Here is an 18113-nt window from a genome sequence, read left to right on the forward strand (position 1 = left end):
ACTATGGAGAATCGGTAGTTTCTCATCAAACTGTTTTCCTCTACCCTTTCTACTCCATCCACAAGCCAGTTTTCTAAAACACTGAGAACTGTTTCCAAAGTCTAAAATGCCTAGAGCGCAACAAAGGTGAACTTTACGCGAATAAGGAGGTATAACCCCTCCGAGGAATTCAGGAAGAAGGAAGCTGTGGGGAGGGGAGCAGGGTGATGGGCGGGGTGGGACGTGGGTGGGCGGGGCCCGGGTGGGTGGGTGGGACGCAGTGGGCGGGACCCGGGAAGGGCGGGGTGGGGACGTGGGTGGGCGGGGCCTGGGGAAGGGGGCGGGTCCGTTAGCCACGTCCGCGCCGCGCCGCGCCGCGCGCAGATTTGGCGCCAAGCGCCGAGGCCTCTTTTCGGGGCGGTAGCTTAGAGTCTCGCGAGAAGCGCGGTTTGCGAGCCGCGCCACGCCGGGAGCTGAGTCCGCGTGAGGTGAGAACGGGCTGGCGGGAGAGTGAAGTCGCTTAGGGGAGAAGCGGCCGAGGGGTTCGGGCGGAAGAGTCGGGGTGCGGGGAGCAGCAAGGAGGGAGTGAGGGGGTGGACTACAGAGCTGAAGTGGACTGCAGAGCAAGAGAGGCCCGACCGGGCGCGACCTGTGGGGCGAGGAGACCGGTGGGGACAAGGGGTGCACATTTACTTTTTGTTTATGTTTGGGGACCGCCTCTCACCAAACCCAGCCTTTTAGCGGGAGGGGACGTGTGTCAGGAACATCTTTACCTGGCCAGCTCCTGTCCCTGGGCTTCTAACACGGAAGGCATCGGTGACTGGAATGAATGAAGTGCGAGACGAGCCGGGGCGAGAATGGAGGGGAGGGGAAATGCCGTGTTCTCGGCCGGTTAGCAAAGCGGGGCATCGAGTTTCCGGTGCAAACTTCCCGGGGTAAAGGGGCTTCTGCTCGGATAACGGGGAGGAAGTTGGACATGGGACACCCGAAGCGTCTGGGAACCAACTGTAGTTTGAAGGTTACGTTTCTGTGTTAGGTTCACTCCTCTGGGAGTTTGAGGACTAGAGGAAGAAGTTAAGAGAATTTCATGGATGTCTAAAAAGGAGACAGTGAGGAGACAATGCAACAGTTAATAAGTGAAAGACATAAGAATATAAAATTAAATTTTAAAGAAGCGACAGATGGATCCCTTGTTCACTACCAGTTTCCTGACCAGCCCACGCCATGCTCGGCCAGCTCCTTACATATAGGAGCCACACTCCATGTAGCTTGTGTCCTGTCCTCAAACTCCCCAAAGGTGCGAACCCCATTTCTTCCCTGAGGGCGTAACTAGGATGGGGCTAACTATGCTTATTGTAGCTACTGCAGCGGTTACGGGCTCTGACGGCCTTCCAATTTTGAACATCTATGGTTCTTGACTCTTGTAGATACAGGGGTCATCATCAAGAGTTTATACTTTGTTTTTATATATGACTAGAGGCCTGATGCACGGAATTCGTGCAAGAGTAGCGCCCCCCCCCCCCCCCCCATGGGCTTCCCTCTGGCACCCGGAACCCAGGCTTCCTCCGGAAGGTCATCCGGTCTAATTAGCATATTATGCTTTTGTTATTATAGGTGATCATGGAAATTTAGAATTGGAGAGATTAGAGATCATCTAGCTCCAGTAGTTTTGCAATTTGGGGGGAAGCTTTGGAATTCTTCATTCCCTCATTCAACAAATATATATTGAGCATCTGCTGTGTACCAGCTTTGGGGATGCAGTGGTGAAGCACAAAGAGACCTGTCTGGTCTCTGCCCTTTTAGAGCTACAGTCTGGTATGAAAGACAACATTAAGAAAATAATCACACAAGTAGAACCTAGTATTGACACGGGGTTAGTGCTGTGAAACCTGTACCTGATACTTTGAGTGCTTATTATAGGAGGATTTAGTTTGGGGAAATTGGGGCAGACTTTTCTGTGCAGGTGATAGTAGAGATCTGAAAGAGATTAGGAGTCAAGGAAGGGCCTTCAAGAGAGGAAATGTCCTTTGCAAAAGTCTAGAGGCCTGCCCTAGCCGGTTTGGCTCCGTGGATAGAGCGTCAGCCTGTGGACTGAAGGGTCCCGGGTTTGATTCCATCAAGGGCACATGCCCAGGTTGCAAGCTTGTTCCCCAGTAGGGGCTGTGCAGGAGGCAGCCCATCAATGATTCTCTCTCATCATTGATGTTTCTGTCCCTCTCTCCCTCTCCCTTCCTCTTTGAAATCAATAAATATATATATATTTTAAAAAGTCTAGAGGCCTGAGGGATATGGCTCTTTCAAAGAACTGAGAGAAAAGAGCATGAAGAGTAGGGTAAAGCTGGAGAAGTAGGAGGGTGCCAAACCATGCCGAGCCTGAGTTTTATCATTATCCTAAGAACAGAAGGAAGCCATTGAAATATTTAAGCCACGTGGTAAAGCGATCAGCTTTATATTTCCATAGGTTAAACTTAGCTGTAATATGGAGAATGGATTGGAAAAGTCAAAATTGGATAGGAGGAATGCAGTAATCCAAGTAGAAATGTTATGATGTGATTGTGGAGATAGGGAGAAATGGACAGATTCGAGGGATATTTAGGAGGTAAAATGGATAGGATATGTAGGTAGACGGAAGGAAGTGTCAAGGATGACTTGTAGGTTTCTGACTTGCCCAGCTGGATAGATGTTATGCAGTGAACTGGGAAAATTAGAAATTCAGTTTTGTACATGATGAGTTATAGGTACCATTGAAAATTTAAGAGCTGTAAAATGAAAAGTAGGGATCTGGAGCTCAGATTTGATGCCTGGGATGGAGATAAAGAATTATTGAGTTATCTGTAATGCCATGTGTATAAATGAGTGAAGAGGGCCTAGGATGGAGTCTTGGATACTTACTGACCAGGTTAGAGGAAGATGCATCTTCAAAGAAGATCCAGGAGGAGTGTCCAGAAAGGGAAAAAAATCAGGTGAGTACCGTTTCAGAAGTCAACAGAAACACCTGTCCAGAAAAAGGAACTGATCAAAAGTTTCAGATGTTGCTGAGAGGTCAAGTAAGATAGTACTGAAAAGCATTCTTTCAGGTTATCAACCTGAGGATTATTTCCCTTTCTTCAAAGGAACCTTACCTAGAAGATTAATATGTAAACAGATTTTTGTTATAAGCTTTTCTGGTTGAAGTGGCAGGTGAGGTTCCTGTCCTCTGCATATTTCACACCCATTTGGATCATAGTTTGGAACCCTCTGAAAAGTCCAGATCATTTTATGATAGATGAAACTTAACCATTGAGGTAAAATGATTTGTTCAAAAGTATATTATTATTTAGTGTTTAGAACTCGGTTCTTCTGATTTTTAGCTCAGTTCTTTTTTCTATAACTATTATCATTTCTACTTTTCATCATGTCTGAGTTTGAAATAAGGTTTAACTGACTGAAGCACATGTATTTTGCTGCAGGTGGATCCTAACTGTGTAATAGGAAGACTGCTTGGATGAATAAACATGTTTTTACTTTTTTCCCCCCCACAGAGGAAAAGATGCTGGAACCACAGGAGAATGGCTTGATTGACCTACCAGATTATGAGCATGTAGAAGATGAAACATTTCCTCCTTTCCCTCCTCCAGCTTCTCCAGAGAGAGATGATGAAGGAGCTGAACCTGATGACAGTCTGTATAGAGTTCTAAAAAAAGTGTCTATGTTCAGTTATCCATCTATCAGCTTAGAAATGATACACTTTATAAGTGAAGCTTAAATTATTTAAGTAATATTAAATCTTGATATATTTCACTAGAGTCAGGAAGAGGAGCACCTGTTCCTGTACCTCCAAGGAGAACAGTTAAAAGGAATATCCCCAAGCTTGATGCTCAGAGGTATATGTACTATTGCCTTAAACATTTGTATTTTTTTAAATATCTTTTTTTCTTCCTTATGTTACAATCTGTTGGTAAGGATGATTTGAAAATCAGATATTTATAAAGATATTAGAAGCCCCGTGAATGAAATTCGTGCACTGGGGGGCAGGGGAGGTAGGTCCAAGACCCTTGCTCCTTACCGCCCACCTGCTCACTGCTCCTTACCACTTGGCTTGTTGCTCCTTAGCGCTGCTGTGGAGTCAGGAGAGGCTCCCGCCACCACCGCTGTGCTGACCAGCTGTGAGCCTGGCTTCTGGCTGAGTGGCACTTCCCCTGTGGCAGCGCACTGACCACCAGGGGGCAGCTCCTGTGTTGAGTGTCTGCCCCCTGGTGGTCAGTGCACATCATAGCGACTGACCACCAATTAAGTTTTGTTCCGCCATAACAATCACTTAGGCTTTTATTATATAGGTTTTTTTCAGTTCAGATAATATCTTTTCTTCTTATGGTATTGGTTTGGCCTTGATAGTTCTAGAAAACTTGGAATTTAAAAACATATTTCTATTCACAGATTGATTTCAGAGAGAGGGCTTCCAGCATTAAGACATGTGTTTGATAAGACAAAATTTAAAGGTAAAGGTCATGAGGTAAGAAATGTCTGGTTTTTATCGTTGTTTTTGAAAATATAGTTGTCCCTCACTATCTGTGGGGGATTAGTTCCAGGACCCCTGTGGATGCTGGAATCCACAGATGCTCAAGTCCGTTATATAAAATGGCATAGTATTTGCATATAACCTACTTTAAATTATCTCTAGATTACTTGTAATGCCTAACAGAATGTAAATGTTAAGTAAATAGTTGTTATTATATTACATTGTTTAGGGAATAATGACAAGAAAAATGTCTGTACATGTTCAATACAGATGCAGCAACCATCAAAGGCCAAACTACATAGCACATGTCAGCAACAGCATAACATTTGTTTTTTCTGAATATTTTCAATTCACAGTTGGTGGAATTCATGCATGCAGAACCCACTCATAGGTAGGGCTGACTGACTCTATAAAACTGGGTCTGTTATCATATTAGGAATCTTAGAATGTTTTACAGATGTAATCATTCATCATTGTATCTTTTGAGAAACTATGATGTGGAAAGGGCTCTGTTAGAAGAATCAGAAAACATGTCTTGGTTTTGCCACCGTATGACTTTAGTAAAATCATGTATGAGTCAGTAAGCCTGACTTTGTACTTTATAATTCTGAGGAATAAAATTTACTTTGTCTACTTCAGAGAGTGGTTTTAAGCTTTATGAGAGCAAGGACTTTACCTGTATTGATCACGTAGGTGTCCCTAAGATAAGGCACCATGCCTGGTTTATAATAGGCATCAATTAAGTTTTGTTGAAAAATGGAGACATTTAAGAACTGTCACCCTGGCCAGGTGGCTCAGGAATTAGAGCATTGGCCTGCACACTGAAGGGTCATGGGTTCAACTCTTGGACAAGGGCACATACCTGTGTTGCAGGTTCAATCCCCTGGCCCCATGAGGCAACCAATCAATGTTTCTCTCTCCCCCTCTCTCCCTCCTTTCCATTATCTCTAAAAATCAATGGAAAAAATATCCTCAGTGAGGATAACAACAACAAAAAAGCTTTGTATTTCTTTAATATAAAAAACTTTTAATGTTACATTGACATTTCAAACATAGGTATTCTGGTCTGAGAATGTTTAAACTGTTCTTGCTGGTCTTCAGTACTTTGTTCTTGGGATTTCTGAATGTATTTTCACAATGCTGAATTCTCAATGCTTTCTTTTCTATATATGATTTAGGGGACCAACCACTTTGTTTAGTTATTCCTAAAATATATCTTGATATATTTTATTAAAGCTTATTTTTAGGGTTACTTTACTGTCCTGCAAAACCACATGTGATTATCTTTTAATTTCTATTAAACTTTTTTAAAATATATTTTTATTGATTTCAGAGAGGAAGGAAGAGGGAGAGACAGAGAGAGAGAGAGAGAGAGAGAAACATCCATGATGAGAGAGAATCATTGATCGGCTGCCTCCTGCAAGTCCCCCAGTGAGGATGAAGCCCGCAACCTGGGCATGTGCCCTTGACCGGAATCGAACCTGGGACCTTTCAGTTCACAGGCCGACGCTCTAGCCATTGAGCCAAACCAGCTAGGGCCTATTAAACTTTCATCTGTTTTATTTCCTCTGATTAAAAAGATTTTGTATCCAGTGCTCTTTTAGACTGCAATCCTCTAAGCCCTTAATAAATATTTTTCTTTTTAGAATTTCTTCACCTTATAAATGCAAAGTGACACCAATGACTTTGGCATTACTATTCAATTCTAAAATCTGCTGACAAGTCAGTTCTGAGAACGAGTTTTCTATTTAGCATTTTTATTTTTATGTGCCAGGCTGAAGACTTGAAGACGCTAATCAGACACATGGAGCACTGGGCACATAGGCTATTCCCTAAACTGCAATTTGAGGATTTTATTGACAGAGTTGAATACCTGGGAAATAAAAAGGAAGTTCAGGTATGTGTTGAGATTATTATGAGTTTCATTCACAGTGTTGAATAGTACGAGGTAAGATTTAGTTAAGGCTGAGTAGCTGTTTGGGGTCTTAATTTTTGAATCTGTCTTGGTAGAAAGAAGGAAAATGAGTAGTTATTTAAAGAACATCTTTTTTGAAACTCAGAATGGAATAAATGACCATTTTCCTCCAAATGTTATTAACAAAAATGTACAAATGTCTCTTTTCAGACCTGTTTAAAACAAATTCGACTTGATCTCCCTATTTTACATGAAGATTTTATTAGCAATAATGGTAAGAATATAGGCTTGTCTACTTTATAACAATTTTTCTTTTAGAAATGGATTAGTTGGGTGGACAGTATTACAGGACTGGTTTTTAGTCTATGTTGAGTATACTAGTATAATTAAAGTACAGTATTGAATTTAAATGCTTTGGTAGATTTAGAATGTTGTGTATGATATTTGTTTCTTTTTTAAAAATTTTTATTTATTTTTATTTTTTATTTTTTGTTTTTTTTTTGATATTTGTTTCTTTAAAGAAATGGCTGCAATGCTATTAAGAGATGTAAAAATGTATTTAGCCATAGAACATGGTGACCCACTGATCCTTTGTAGTGCTTATTAGTAAAAATATATGACAAAATACATGTACACCATTAAAAAAGTGGCTCTGGGAAAATTAGGCAGAATAATTTGATGATGAAATAGTTTATATTTCACTTAAGAGTGCAGATCCTGGCCTAGCCGGTGTGGTTCAGTGGTTGAGTATTGACCTATGAGCCAGGAGGTCGTAGTTCGATTCCTAGTCAGGAAATATGCCCAGGTTGCGGGCTCGATCCCCAGTAGGGGGTGTGCAAGAGGCAGCAGATCAATGATTCTCTCTCATCATTGATGTTTCTGTCCCTCTCTCCTCCTTTCCTCTCTCTGAAATCAATAAAAACATAAAAAAAGAGTACAGATCTTGGGTATAGGACTTTAGTAAGACCTATGTGACTGGTCCTGGTATTGATTGCATTTGTTGGCTGTACAGTGCAACCATAGACAGTCACACACATCAAAACATATGGTTCCTGCCGACAGGGTCTGTATAGTTATCAGATTTCCTGTGCGATGGCTCCATACATGTTTGTTTGCTTTTTAAACTTTTAATATATGTGGTGGAAAATACAGGCTCCATATAGAATTCCCCAAAGTTATTTATAAATTACTTTTAAAAGTGAAAGATTGTGATTTAAATAATCCAAGATTAATTAATATTTTGGTAATATATGGTATGTACTGATGGCATAGGATTTTTTTTTTTAATTTATTTTTATTTTTATTTTTTTTTAAATCTTTATTGTTCAGATTATTACATTTGTTCCTCTTTTTTCCCCCCATAACTCCCCTCCTTCCAGCTCCCACCCCACCCTCCACCCTCACTCCCCACCCACTGAGTTCATCCATAGGTGCATGATTTTTGTCCAGTCACTTCCCACATCTCCCACACCCCTTTTCCCCCAAGAATAGTCAGTCCATTCCCTTTCTATGTCCCTGATTCATTATAGTCACCAGTTCATTCTGTACATTAGGTTATTTATTCACTTGATTCTTAGATTCATTTGTTGATAGATGCATATTTGTTGTTCATAATTTGTATCTTTACCTTTTTCTTCTTCTTCCTCTTCTTAAAGGATACCTTTCAGCATTTCATATAATACTGGTTTGGCGGTGATGAACTCCTTTAGTTTTTCCTTATCTGTGAAGCTCTTTATCTGACCTTCAATTCTGAATGATAGCTTTGCTGGATAAAGTAATCTTGGTTGTAGGTTCTTGGTATTCATCACTTTGAATATTTCTTGCCATTCCCTTCTGGCCTGCAAAGTTTCTGTTGAGAAATCAGCTGACAGTCGTATGGGTATTCCCTTGTAGGTAATTGAGCCTCTTTCTCTTGCTGCTTTTAAGATTTTCTCTTTGTCTTTTGCTCTTGGCATTTTAATGATGATGTGTCCTCTTTGGATTCCTTTTGTTTGGGGTTCTCTGCGCTTCTTGGACCTGTAAGTCCATTTCTTTCTCCAGGTGGGGGAAGTTTTCTGCCATTATTTCTTGAAATAGGTTTTCAATATCTTGCTGTCTCTCATCTTCTGGCACTCCAATAATTCTAGTATTAGACTGCTTAAAGCTGTCCCAGAGGCTCCTTACACTATCTTCACACTTTCGGATTCTTTTTTCATTTTGCTTTTCCAATTGGGTGTTTTTTGTCGAATCTTTGGTTTGATTCTTGTGCTCCTCTGGTCTGCTATTGGGTATAATATTCTTTATTTCAGTCCGTGTATGCTTACTTTCTAATTTCTTTATCGTAGCATGGAGGGTCTCATTAGTTTTCGTGAGGCTCTGCACAAATTTATGGCAAGCCCTCAAAATTGCGATTCTTAGCTCCATATCCTCCATTTCTGTCATGTTTTTTTGTCTCCGCATCTTTTATGCTTTCTTGGTGCACCCCCTTGTGGTCTCTGTGCACAGTCTTGTTCTAGCCAAGCCTTAATTGTTGTAGTTAACACTAGAGGGATTTGACCACCAGGCCGACTGGCGGTGGAAATCAGCTGTGGGAAAACTTCAGTCCTCAGGGGAGGCGCTAGTCCAGCCCTTGCCTGAGGCGATCGGCAGATGGCTGTGTGCAGGGTTTGGGCGGGGCGGGCTCAACAGGGCGGGGGGGGGGGCGGGCTCAACAGGGCAGGGAGCAGCTGTGGCCGCTCTCAGTCCGTCCCCAGGGGCTCTGCCTCTCTGTCCCAGCAATCGCTGCAAACCTCGGAGGGGCCGTAGCCAGACAGTCCCGCTTCTCCCGTTTGAGTCTGGGTCCCTAGAGACTCGCCCGGATCTGTAGCCCAGAGTCTGAGACTCGCTCCTGATTGAAAACGACAATCGCGCCCTCAGCCGCCAGCCCGCTTTGCGCGCGCACCCTCACCACCGCACCGCCGTACCTTTAAATTTTCCACACTGCGCCTCCGCTGAGCGTCGGAATGCTGTTGTTTTTGCTTCTAGTTGAAGAGACTCTCCTCAGCCAGCCTTCCCGTGGTTCTGGTTGATGTCCGCTCCGACTTTTAGTTGTATTTTTGAAATGGTTGTCCACGGCGGCAGTCTCCGGTGTTTACCTATGCCGCCATCTTTGATTCTCCCGATGGCATAGGATTTGATATATGGAAAGGGATTAGTTATTACAGTACTAAATCCCACACCATCTACCACTGAGTTAGTTTATTCAGTAACAATCCCCCCCCCCATCAAATCTTGGTTTTTACCTTACTAAAATACATAAATCCACATGGAAATAAGTCATTAATTGTACTTAATAAATCTCAATGTTCATTTTTAAATCCATTCACCAATGCAAGGTTTTTTTGTTGAAGTTTACTAGAAAATTTCATTTACCATTTTGTAATCAATTGGTTTTCTTAAAAATTAAGCACGGGTTATACTTTAATATTTTTTACTAATGTGTAGTCTTGTTACTCCTCTGCTCAAATCCCTTTAGTGGCTCCTTATTTTGCTCAATGTAAAAGCCAAAACCCTTATAAATGTCCAACTTGGCCCTACAGAATCTGTTCTGTGTCCTCAATCCATCCCCCTTGCCTCTCTGACTGTATCCCTATCTACACTGCTTCAGCTACACTTGCCTCCTTAGCTGTTCCTTGAACCTTCCAGGCACATTTCTGTCTTAAGGCTTTTGCACTCTCTCACTCTGCCTTGAACATTGTCCTCCAGCCTCCAAATTTTTTACTATCTTTAGGACTGCGCTCAACTGTCAACTCTGTGAAGTCTTCCTAACCACACTGCTAAAATTATACTTAATTGTTAATCCTGATTCCCCTATGCTTTTTAAAATATATATTTTTATTGATCTCAAAGAGGAAGGGAGAGGGATAGAGAGATAGAAATATCAATGATGAGAAAGAATCATTGATTGGCTGCCTCTTGTACACCCCCTATGAGGGTTGGAGCCCGTAACCCGGGCATTTGCCCTTGACCAGAATTGAACCAGGACCCTTCTGTCCGCTGATTCAAACCAGCTAGTGCTCCCTATGCTTTTTTTTTAATCCTCACCTGAGGATGTTTTTCCATTGATTTTTAGGGAAAGTAGAAGAGAGAGGGAAAGACAGAGAGAAATATCAATGTGAGAGAAACACATTGATTGGTTGCCTCTTGAAGGAGCCACGAACAGGGCCGGGGCCAGGGGAGGAGCCTGCAACCAAGGTACGTGCCCTTGACTGGAATTGAACCCCCGGGACCCTTTGGTCTGCAGGCTGACTATCCACTGAGCCAACCCGGCTAGGGCCTCCCTATGTTCTTTTAAATAGCATTTGTTTCCCTTTATTAAGTAATTTGCTTATCTTTTAGATTATGTGTACCAACATGATAGCATCCTGTAACACATTGAATATTTCTGGCTTTAGCTTCTTTGCCACAATAGTCTGCCTATGACTTGCAGTAAATGTATTTCATGTGTAGTTCTCATTTGTTTTTAACCCCATTTTTATCCTAGTCTCAGCTCCAGCAGTGGTTACATTCACATTGTTTTTCCATAAAACATTGTATTAAAGAGGCCATTTCTTGTTGATGATATCTTTCCTTTTACAGCTCACAAAAAGTAGATCTTTATCTATTTCATTATTATTAATTCAGAATCTTGTAAGTCCTATGAGGTGAAGCATGTTAGAAACCCTACATATTGCACAATTGGTTCTAATACATTTCTTAACTTCCCCAGCAAAGTTTTCTACTTGTACGCCATTAATATTTCCCGATAAAGGAATGCATTTTAGTTTCTTGCCACAAATTTTTTCTATGTCAGGAAGGCAGAAACCTCAAAAGGGGTTTGAATTGTAAAAGACTGGATTAAATATATGAATTTTAAACCTCATTAGAATAATTATAACGGTTTGTCTTCATGTTTGAAATGTTTTGATAGTTGTGCTGGTTTTTACTATCACCAGCTAATCTCAGTGCATAGTATCTACATAAGGATGGTGTATGTAAATTAATATTTCATTTTCTTTATTATTATTTTTTAATGATGGTCCTGGTGATAAAAATTTTTTTCTTGCCTAGTTGTCAGATTTGATGAGGGTATGTTTTAACCCTATTATGTGAATGATGTAAAAAGAAGGGAAAGTATCAGCTTTGCCATTTATTTTTTACTAGAGGCCCGGTGCACGAATTAGTGCACGGGTGGGGGGGGGGTCCCTTGGCCTGGCCAGTGATCAAGGCCTATGGGGGGGGCCAGTCGGCGTGGGGGAGGGGCAGTGGGAGGTTGGCTGTGGGAATGCACTGACCACCAGGGGGCAGCTCCTGCGTTGAGCGTCTGCCCCCTGGTGGTCAGTGCGCATCATAGTGACTGGTCTACCAGTCGTTCCAGTCATTTGGTTGTAAAGGTCACTTAGGCTTTTATATATATAGGTTTTTTTTAGTTTGCTTGTACTTGTATTATCTTCTACTTTCAGGTGTTTATTTTGCAAACAAATCTTTTTAAACTACCGCTTGTTTATTATGTTGGGGTTGTTTTGGTTAAAATTAGTCTGTTAGTCTACTTAACTGGGCAATCAGAATCAGCTGTGTGTCACAATATGCTGAAATTAAAAAATGAGTGAGCCCAACTCTCCTCCCTTTCCTCAATGTGGAGCTGCCTTTATTACATTAGCTTACGCCATAGGAAAGCTGTCATATGGATAAGTGATAGTTTATCACTGCCCATTCTTATTTTAAATATGTTAGTAAAATTTAATTTTTCATAATTCTTAAATGAATTATAAACGGAAGATTTAATATTTACTTTCCATAACATTGTGGATTATTTTGGGGGTATCCTACTTTGAAATAACTAGTGTACATGGCTTTAAGAGTTTATTAAAAGTAAAAATGTAGAGAATAATGCACTGAATTAAAAATATTAACTTGGAACTATGTCCACAGATCTCTAAATTTCTTTTCCTAGTTTTGTGTCTGGGTTTTATCCTATTAAAAATAGCCTATATAAAATTACTACTGTGTATTATGGCAAGCTATTAAAATGTTTTTGTTTAACATAAAATAAGAATATTCTTTGGATTCTTTAAGTTCTTTTATTAGTCCAAGCATAAAATATTTCTAATCATAACTAAGAACTTTTGCTTTCCATTCATATATATATTTTAATCCTCATCTGAGGATATTTTTTCCATTGATTTTTATTTATTTTATTTATTTATTTTAAATTGATTTCAGAGAGGAAGGGAGAGGGAGAGAGAGATATAAAAACATCAGTGATGATGCCGAAACCGGTTTGGCTCAGTGGATAGAGCGTCGGCCTGCGAACTGAAAGGTCTCAGGTTCGATTCCGGTCAAGGGCATGTACCTGGGTTGCGGGCACATCCCCAGTAGGAGATGTGCAGGAGGCAGCTGATCGATGTTTCTCTCTCATCGATGTTTCTAACTATCTCTCTCCCTTCCTCTCTGTAAAAAATCAATAAAATATATTAAAAAAAAACAAAAAACATCAGTGATGAAAGAGACACATTGATTGGTTGCCTCCTGCATGCACCCTGACCAGGGTCAAGGATCAAGCCTGCAACCAAGGTACATGCCTTTGACCAGAATCGAACCTGGGACCCTTCAGTCCGCAGGCCAGTGCTCTATCCACTGAGCCAAACTGGCTAGGGCTTCCATTGATTTTAGAAAGAGTGGAAGGGAGGGGGCGAGACAGAGAGAAACATCGATGTGAGAGACACACATCGCCTGGTTGCCCTTTGCACGTACCCCGACTACCGTACCCTGACTACCGCCAGGGATTGAGCTTGCAACTGAGGTACATGCCTTGACCAGAATTGAACCTGGGCTCTTCAGTCAGCAGGTCGATGCTCTAACCATTGAGCAACCGGCCAGGGCCATTCATGTATATTTTTAAATTAGTGTTTTCATTTGACTTAAAATGCCTCTTTAAAGTGACTTATAAATATTCCTCTTACTTGTTTGAATCAAACATGTTTGTAACATCTCATGCCTCACCAATTGTTTCTTCTGGTCTGCACCTTGTTACTTTAAACTGGTTTTAAATTAATAGCTATATAAGCTATTTTTCTAACTAGTTTAATACTAGAGATGTACTCACTTTTTTTTTTTTCCTACTGCAGATGAAGTAGTGGAAAATAATGACCATGATGTAACTGCTACTGAATTAGATCCGTTTTTGACAAACTCATCTGAAAATGCGACGTTTGCTTCTGAGTCAAGTAGAAGCCTAACTGAAGAGCAACAACAAAGAATTCAGAGAAATAAACAGCTGGCCTTGGAAAGAAGACAGGCAAAGCTACTGAGTAATAGTCAGTCCTTAGAAAATGGTAAATGTTACACTGGTTTTTATGTGTACCATTAATATAGCAAGGGCATGTTAGAAATTTTAACTTCTCTACTATCTTCCAAATAAAATACCTCTAGAAATAGAAAAATGATATAGTATATTAAGTTTATGTACAGTTGAGAGAAAAAGACAGTGTGTGTGTGTGTGTGTGTGTGTGTGTGTGTGTGCGTGCCGTGCCGTGCCGTGCGTGTGTGCGTGCGTTACCTATTTGGAATCTCCAAAGAATAAATGATCCAAGATGGTTTTCTGAATAGTTGAATACCTCTTAAAGAGTTATTTTAATAATTTAAAATTGATTCTGAGTCTTTCAAAAACATATTCTTCCCTGACTCCTTAAAGCATGTAATATAATTTTATCTTTAGGATCATAATTATGAACATTAATTATTATGGTACTTTTCCTAAACATATAAAATGCTTTTTGCACCCAGTGAGGATTTTAGAGCCATTTGCTATGATGTGAATAAGTGATCGAAAAAATTTAAAAATATATATATATTTTCATTGAATTCAGAGAGGAAGAGAGAGAGAGAGAGAGAGATAGAAACATCAATGATGAAAGAGAATCATTGATTGGCTGCCTCCTGCACATCCCTCACTGGAAATCGAGCCTGCAATCTGGGCATGTGCCCTGACAGGAATTGAACTGTGACCTCCTGGTTCATAAGTCGATGCTCAACCACTGAGCCACACCAGCTGGGCCCTAAAATGCTTTGTTGTTTTTTTTGCCTTGTGTCACTTGTTGTGAGCTATCAGTTTGATTACCTGTGACATTCCCTTCTCTCTAGAAAAACTTCCATAAAATGAACTGTTTTAATTTTTAAAAATATTTTTATTGATTTTTAGAGAGAGAGGAAGGCAGAAGGAGAGAGAAAGAGAAACATTGATGTGAGAGCAGAACATCGATTGGCTGTCTCCTGCATACTCCCTATCTGGGCACATGCCTGACCTGGAATTGAATCAGCAACCTTTTGGTGCATGGGACGACACCCAACCGAGCCACACCATCCAGGGCAAAATGTGCTGTTTTTAAAACAGACTGTGGGTTTGGAAACTAGACAACCATGTTTGTTAAAGTTGTATTTAAGCCCTGGCCGATATGTATGGCTCCGTGGTTGGATGTTGGCTTGTGCACTGAAGGGTCTTGGGTTTGATTCCAGCTCAAGGGTAAGTACCTGGTTGCAGGTTCGATCCCAGGCCCCTTTTGGGGCACGTGGGAAGACAGCTGGTCGGTTTCTCTCTCTGTTTCTTTCTCTGCCTCCCTCCCTTCCTCTCTTCTGCTTTTTGTAAAAATCAAAACAAAACTGTATTTAGAAATAACTGCAGCCCTGGCCAAGTAGCTCAGTTGGTTTGAGCATCAACTCAATATGCCAAAGTTCTGGGTTTGATCCCCAATCAGGGCACATATAAGAATTAACCAATGAATGCATAAATAAGTGGAACAACAGTTGATGTTTCTCAAATCAATCAATCACAATCAATAGGTAGGTAGATAAATAAAATTGCAAATTGGCTTTGAATGAAGCAGGATGGCATGTCATTCTCTATTTCCAATCCAGTTTTTCCTTTTGAAATAGGAAAGTAAGAATTAGAGTAAGTAGTGAAGATTATCATGTCATAAAACAAGGTTCACCCAAGATAATAAAATTCTCAAGTGAAAAGTATTGTGACTACATTATCATGATTTTTTATAATTAAAGTGAATTTAAGTTTTAAATTTACAAATGGATGTTTTATTTCCATGTGAAAAATTACATAAAGATAAAACTATTGTTGATAGCAGGGTCTTCCTTGTCATTATCAATAAGCATTTTAAGGCTCATTTTCTATTTATAATATATGACTTTAAAAATTTGCCCATGTAGATATAAGTACCTGAAATTTTCTTTACTATAGATCACTTTGACATACAGCTGTTAAGAGCATTTGAACTTTTAAAACATGTCTAGTAGTTGTGATTTTGGATGAGAACAGTTGCATTTGGAAGTGATTCAAGTTTGATTGAGTTCAGTACCTTTCAAGACCTCTTACATTAAATTTTTTAAAAATTTTTATTTATTGATTTTAGAGAAAGGAAGGAAGGGAAAGAGAAACATTGATTTGTCGTTCCGTTTACTTATTCATTCATTGATTGTTCCTTGTATGTGCATGATAGCAGCTTTGGTAATAGAACCACAGCATTGGCGTATTAGGAAGATGTTCTAACCAACTGAACACCCAGCCAGGGCCAAGACCTCTTGCATTTTTGAATGGACTTTATACATGTATAAAAATGGCTGTATTTGGAAGTAATCATAATTAACATGAACTAAAATGGTAATATTTATCATTTCTATTGATCTAAGCATGTGAAAAAATTTGTGTTAGGTAAGATTGGGTGAGGTGCTTAAATAATGTGTAACAATGATTTCTCTTTCAGACTTGTTAATGAACACATCCAGGGCACAGACAGTTGAAGATGTTAATACAGGTGAGGATCAAAACAAGGAGAAGTCAGATGAACTTAAGGAAGACATTCTAGATAATCTGCATAATGATGCTGCTGCCAATACTGTAAATGAAGAGGAGGAATTAAAAATAGAGAAAACTCAACTGGACCAATCCTTCTAAATGTACAGCATTAACTTTATGCTTCATTCCGAAAAGTTACTGAGGTTGAAGAGGCCTCAACTAAGAGGAAATTAATTTGGTATCCTCAAAGTTTGAGATTACTATATATTTTGTCTATTTTGAGTGAAATCCTTATGTAGTAAAACCTTTACAGATTCCTGTTTAAAATCTGGTATTATTTATAATTATACTTGCTTCTTATTAACTTTAGTTAAGTCTATTTATTTTCTTTAGTGTTGTATATAGATATGACTTCATAACAATGACTGGTAGTTAATAAGCACCTTCTGCTGCCAGTGTGCCATTCTATGTCTTGTTTTCACTAAATTAGGTGGAGTTTTAAGATGTAAATATATATGAATATTAATGGCCATTTAAGTAAAAGAAATAAAAATCTTATCAACTATCTATAGATGCTTTATAAAAGTTTCTTTTTTAAAAAAAACCTTTTTGTTGGGAGTATTACAGATATCCCTCTTTTCCACCTCATTGCCTCCCTCCACCCTGTCCAGGCCTTCACCACCCTATTGTCTGTGTCCATAGATATGTATATCTGTATATATAAAATAGAGAAATACGCTAATTAACTGGGACACCATAACGGGTTGACCAGACTGGAGGTTGCAAGCGTAGGGGCGGGGCAGCAGGGGCCTCCACGTACCTGCACTGGGGGAGGGCCTGGTCAACAGCAGCCGCAGCTGCTTCCAAGGCCTGGAGAGGGAGGCAGAGCCGGACCGGAGGGTGGGCAGCACCTCCGCATGATTTTGAATTGCGCACTGGGCTCCTAGTATGCATATAAGATCTTTGGTTAATCTCTTCCTGCCTGCCCCGTCTTCCCACTGAGATTTGTCTATTTTATTCATCAGTTTATTTTGTTCATTAGAATCCTTGTTCGTTTATTTTGATTTTTAGGTATAATTGTTGATAGATATGTATTTATTGCCATTTTATTCTTTTCCTCCTGTTCCTCTCCCTCCTCTTTCTCTTTTCCTCTTCCTCTTCCTCCTCCTCCTCCTCTTCTTCCTCCTCTTCCTCTTCTTCCTCTTTCTTCTCCCCCTCTTCCTCCTCTTCTTCTGTTGAGAAATCAACAGAAAGTCATATGGGAGCTCCCTTGTAGGTAACTAACTGCTTTTCTTTTGCTGCTTTTAAGATTCTTTGTCTTTAACCTTTGCCATTTTAATTACGATGTGTCTTGGTATGGGCCTCTTGTTTGAGACTCGCTGCCCTTCCTGGACTTGTAAGTATATTTCTTTCACCAGGTAGGGAAAGTTTTCTGTCATTATTGCTTCAAATAGGTTTCAATATCTTGTACTCTTCTCCTTCTGGCACTCTCATAATGTGAATGTTGGTATGTTTGAAGTTGTCCCAGAGGCTCCTTACACTGTCTTCACATATTTTGGGATTTTGTTTTTCTTTTTGCTCTTCTGACTGGGTGTTTTTTGGTTCCTCATATTCCAAATCGTTGATACGATTCTTGGTATCTACTCTGCTGTTCATTCCCTGTAAATTATTTTTCATTTCAGTTAGTGTATCCTTCATTTCTGACTGTTCCTTTTTCATATCTTTGAAATTCTCACTAAGATCCTTGAACCTCTCACTAAGTCCTTGAAGCTCTCATTAAGATCCTTGAGCAACCTTATAATCATTGTTTTGAACCTGTATCCTTTAGTTTGCTTGCTGTGATTTCATTTAGTTCTTTTTCTGGAGATTTCTTCTGTTCTTTCATTTGTGACATGTTTATTTGTCTCCACATTTTGGCT

The 18113-nt window shown here is 40.1% G+C and overlaps 1 protein-coding gene and 1 non-coding gene across 3 annotated transcripts; both read left to right on the top strand.

Moving 5' to 3' along the window:
- Positions 1-358: 358 nt before the first annotated feature.
- Positions 359-16765, top strand: TIPIN (TIMELESS interacting protein). Of its 2 annotated transcripts, none has more exons than XM_070420438.1 (8): positions 359-467; positions 3501-3638; positions 3764-3842; positions 4396-4471; positions 6252-6374; positions 6603-6666; positions 13517-13723; positions 16163-16765. In XM_070420438.1, exons 2-8 carry the CDS (start codon positions 3509-3511, stop codon positions 16351-16353), a joined length of 870 nt encoding a protein of 289 aa, XP_070276539.1. In that variant the 5' UTR covers positions 359-467; positions 3501-3508; the 3' UTR covers positions 16354-16765. The 2 variants fall into 2 exon arrangements, with proteins under 2 accessions (XP_070276539.1, XP_070276531.1); XM_070420430.1 differs by lacking the exon at positions 359-467 and adding an exon at positions 1517-2942.
- LOC139001464 (small Cajal body-specific RNA 14) lies at positions 7364-7499 on the top strand. The gene has a single exon (XR_011470031.1). It is a non-coding gene; the product is annotated as a small Cajal body-specific RNA 14 (non-coding RNA).
- Positions 16766-18113: the final 1348 nt, after the last annotated feature.

The sequence above is a fragment of the Myotis yumanensis genome, unplaced genomic scaffold (genome assembly GCF_028538775.1).
Source record: "Myotis yumanensis isolate MYYU_CA2020_CCGP unplaced genomic scaffold, mMyoYum1.0.hap1 SCAF_1, whole genome shotgun sequence".
NCBI classification, from domain to species: domain Eukaryota; kingdom Metazoa; phylum Chordata; class Mammalia; order Chiroptera; family Vespertilionidae; genus Myotis; species Myotis yumanensis.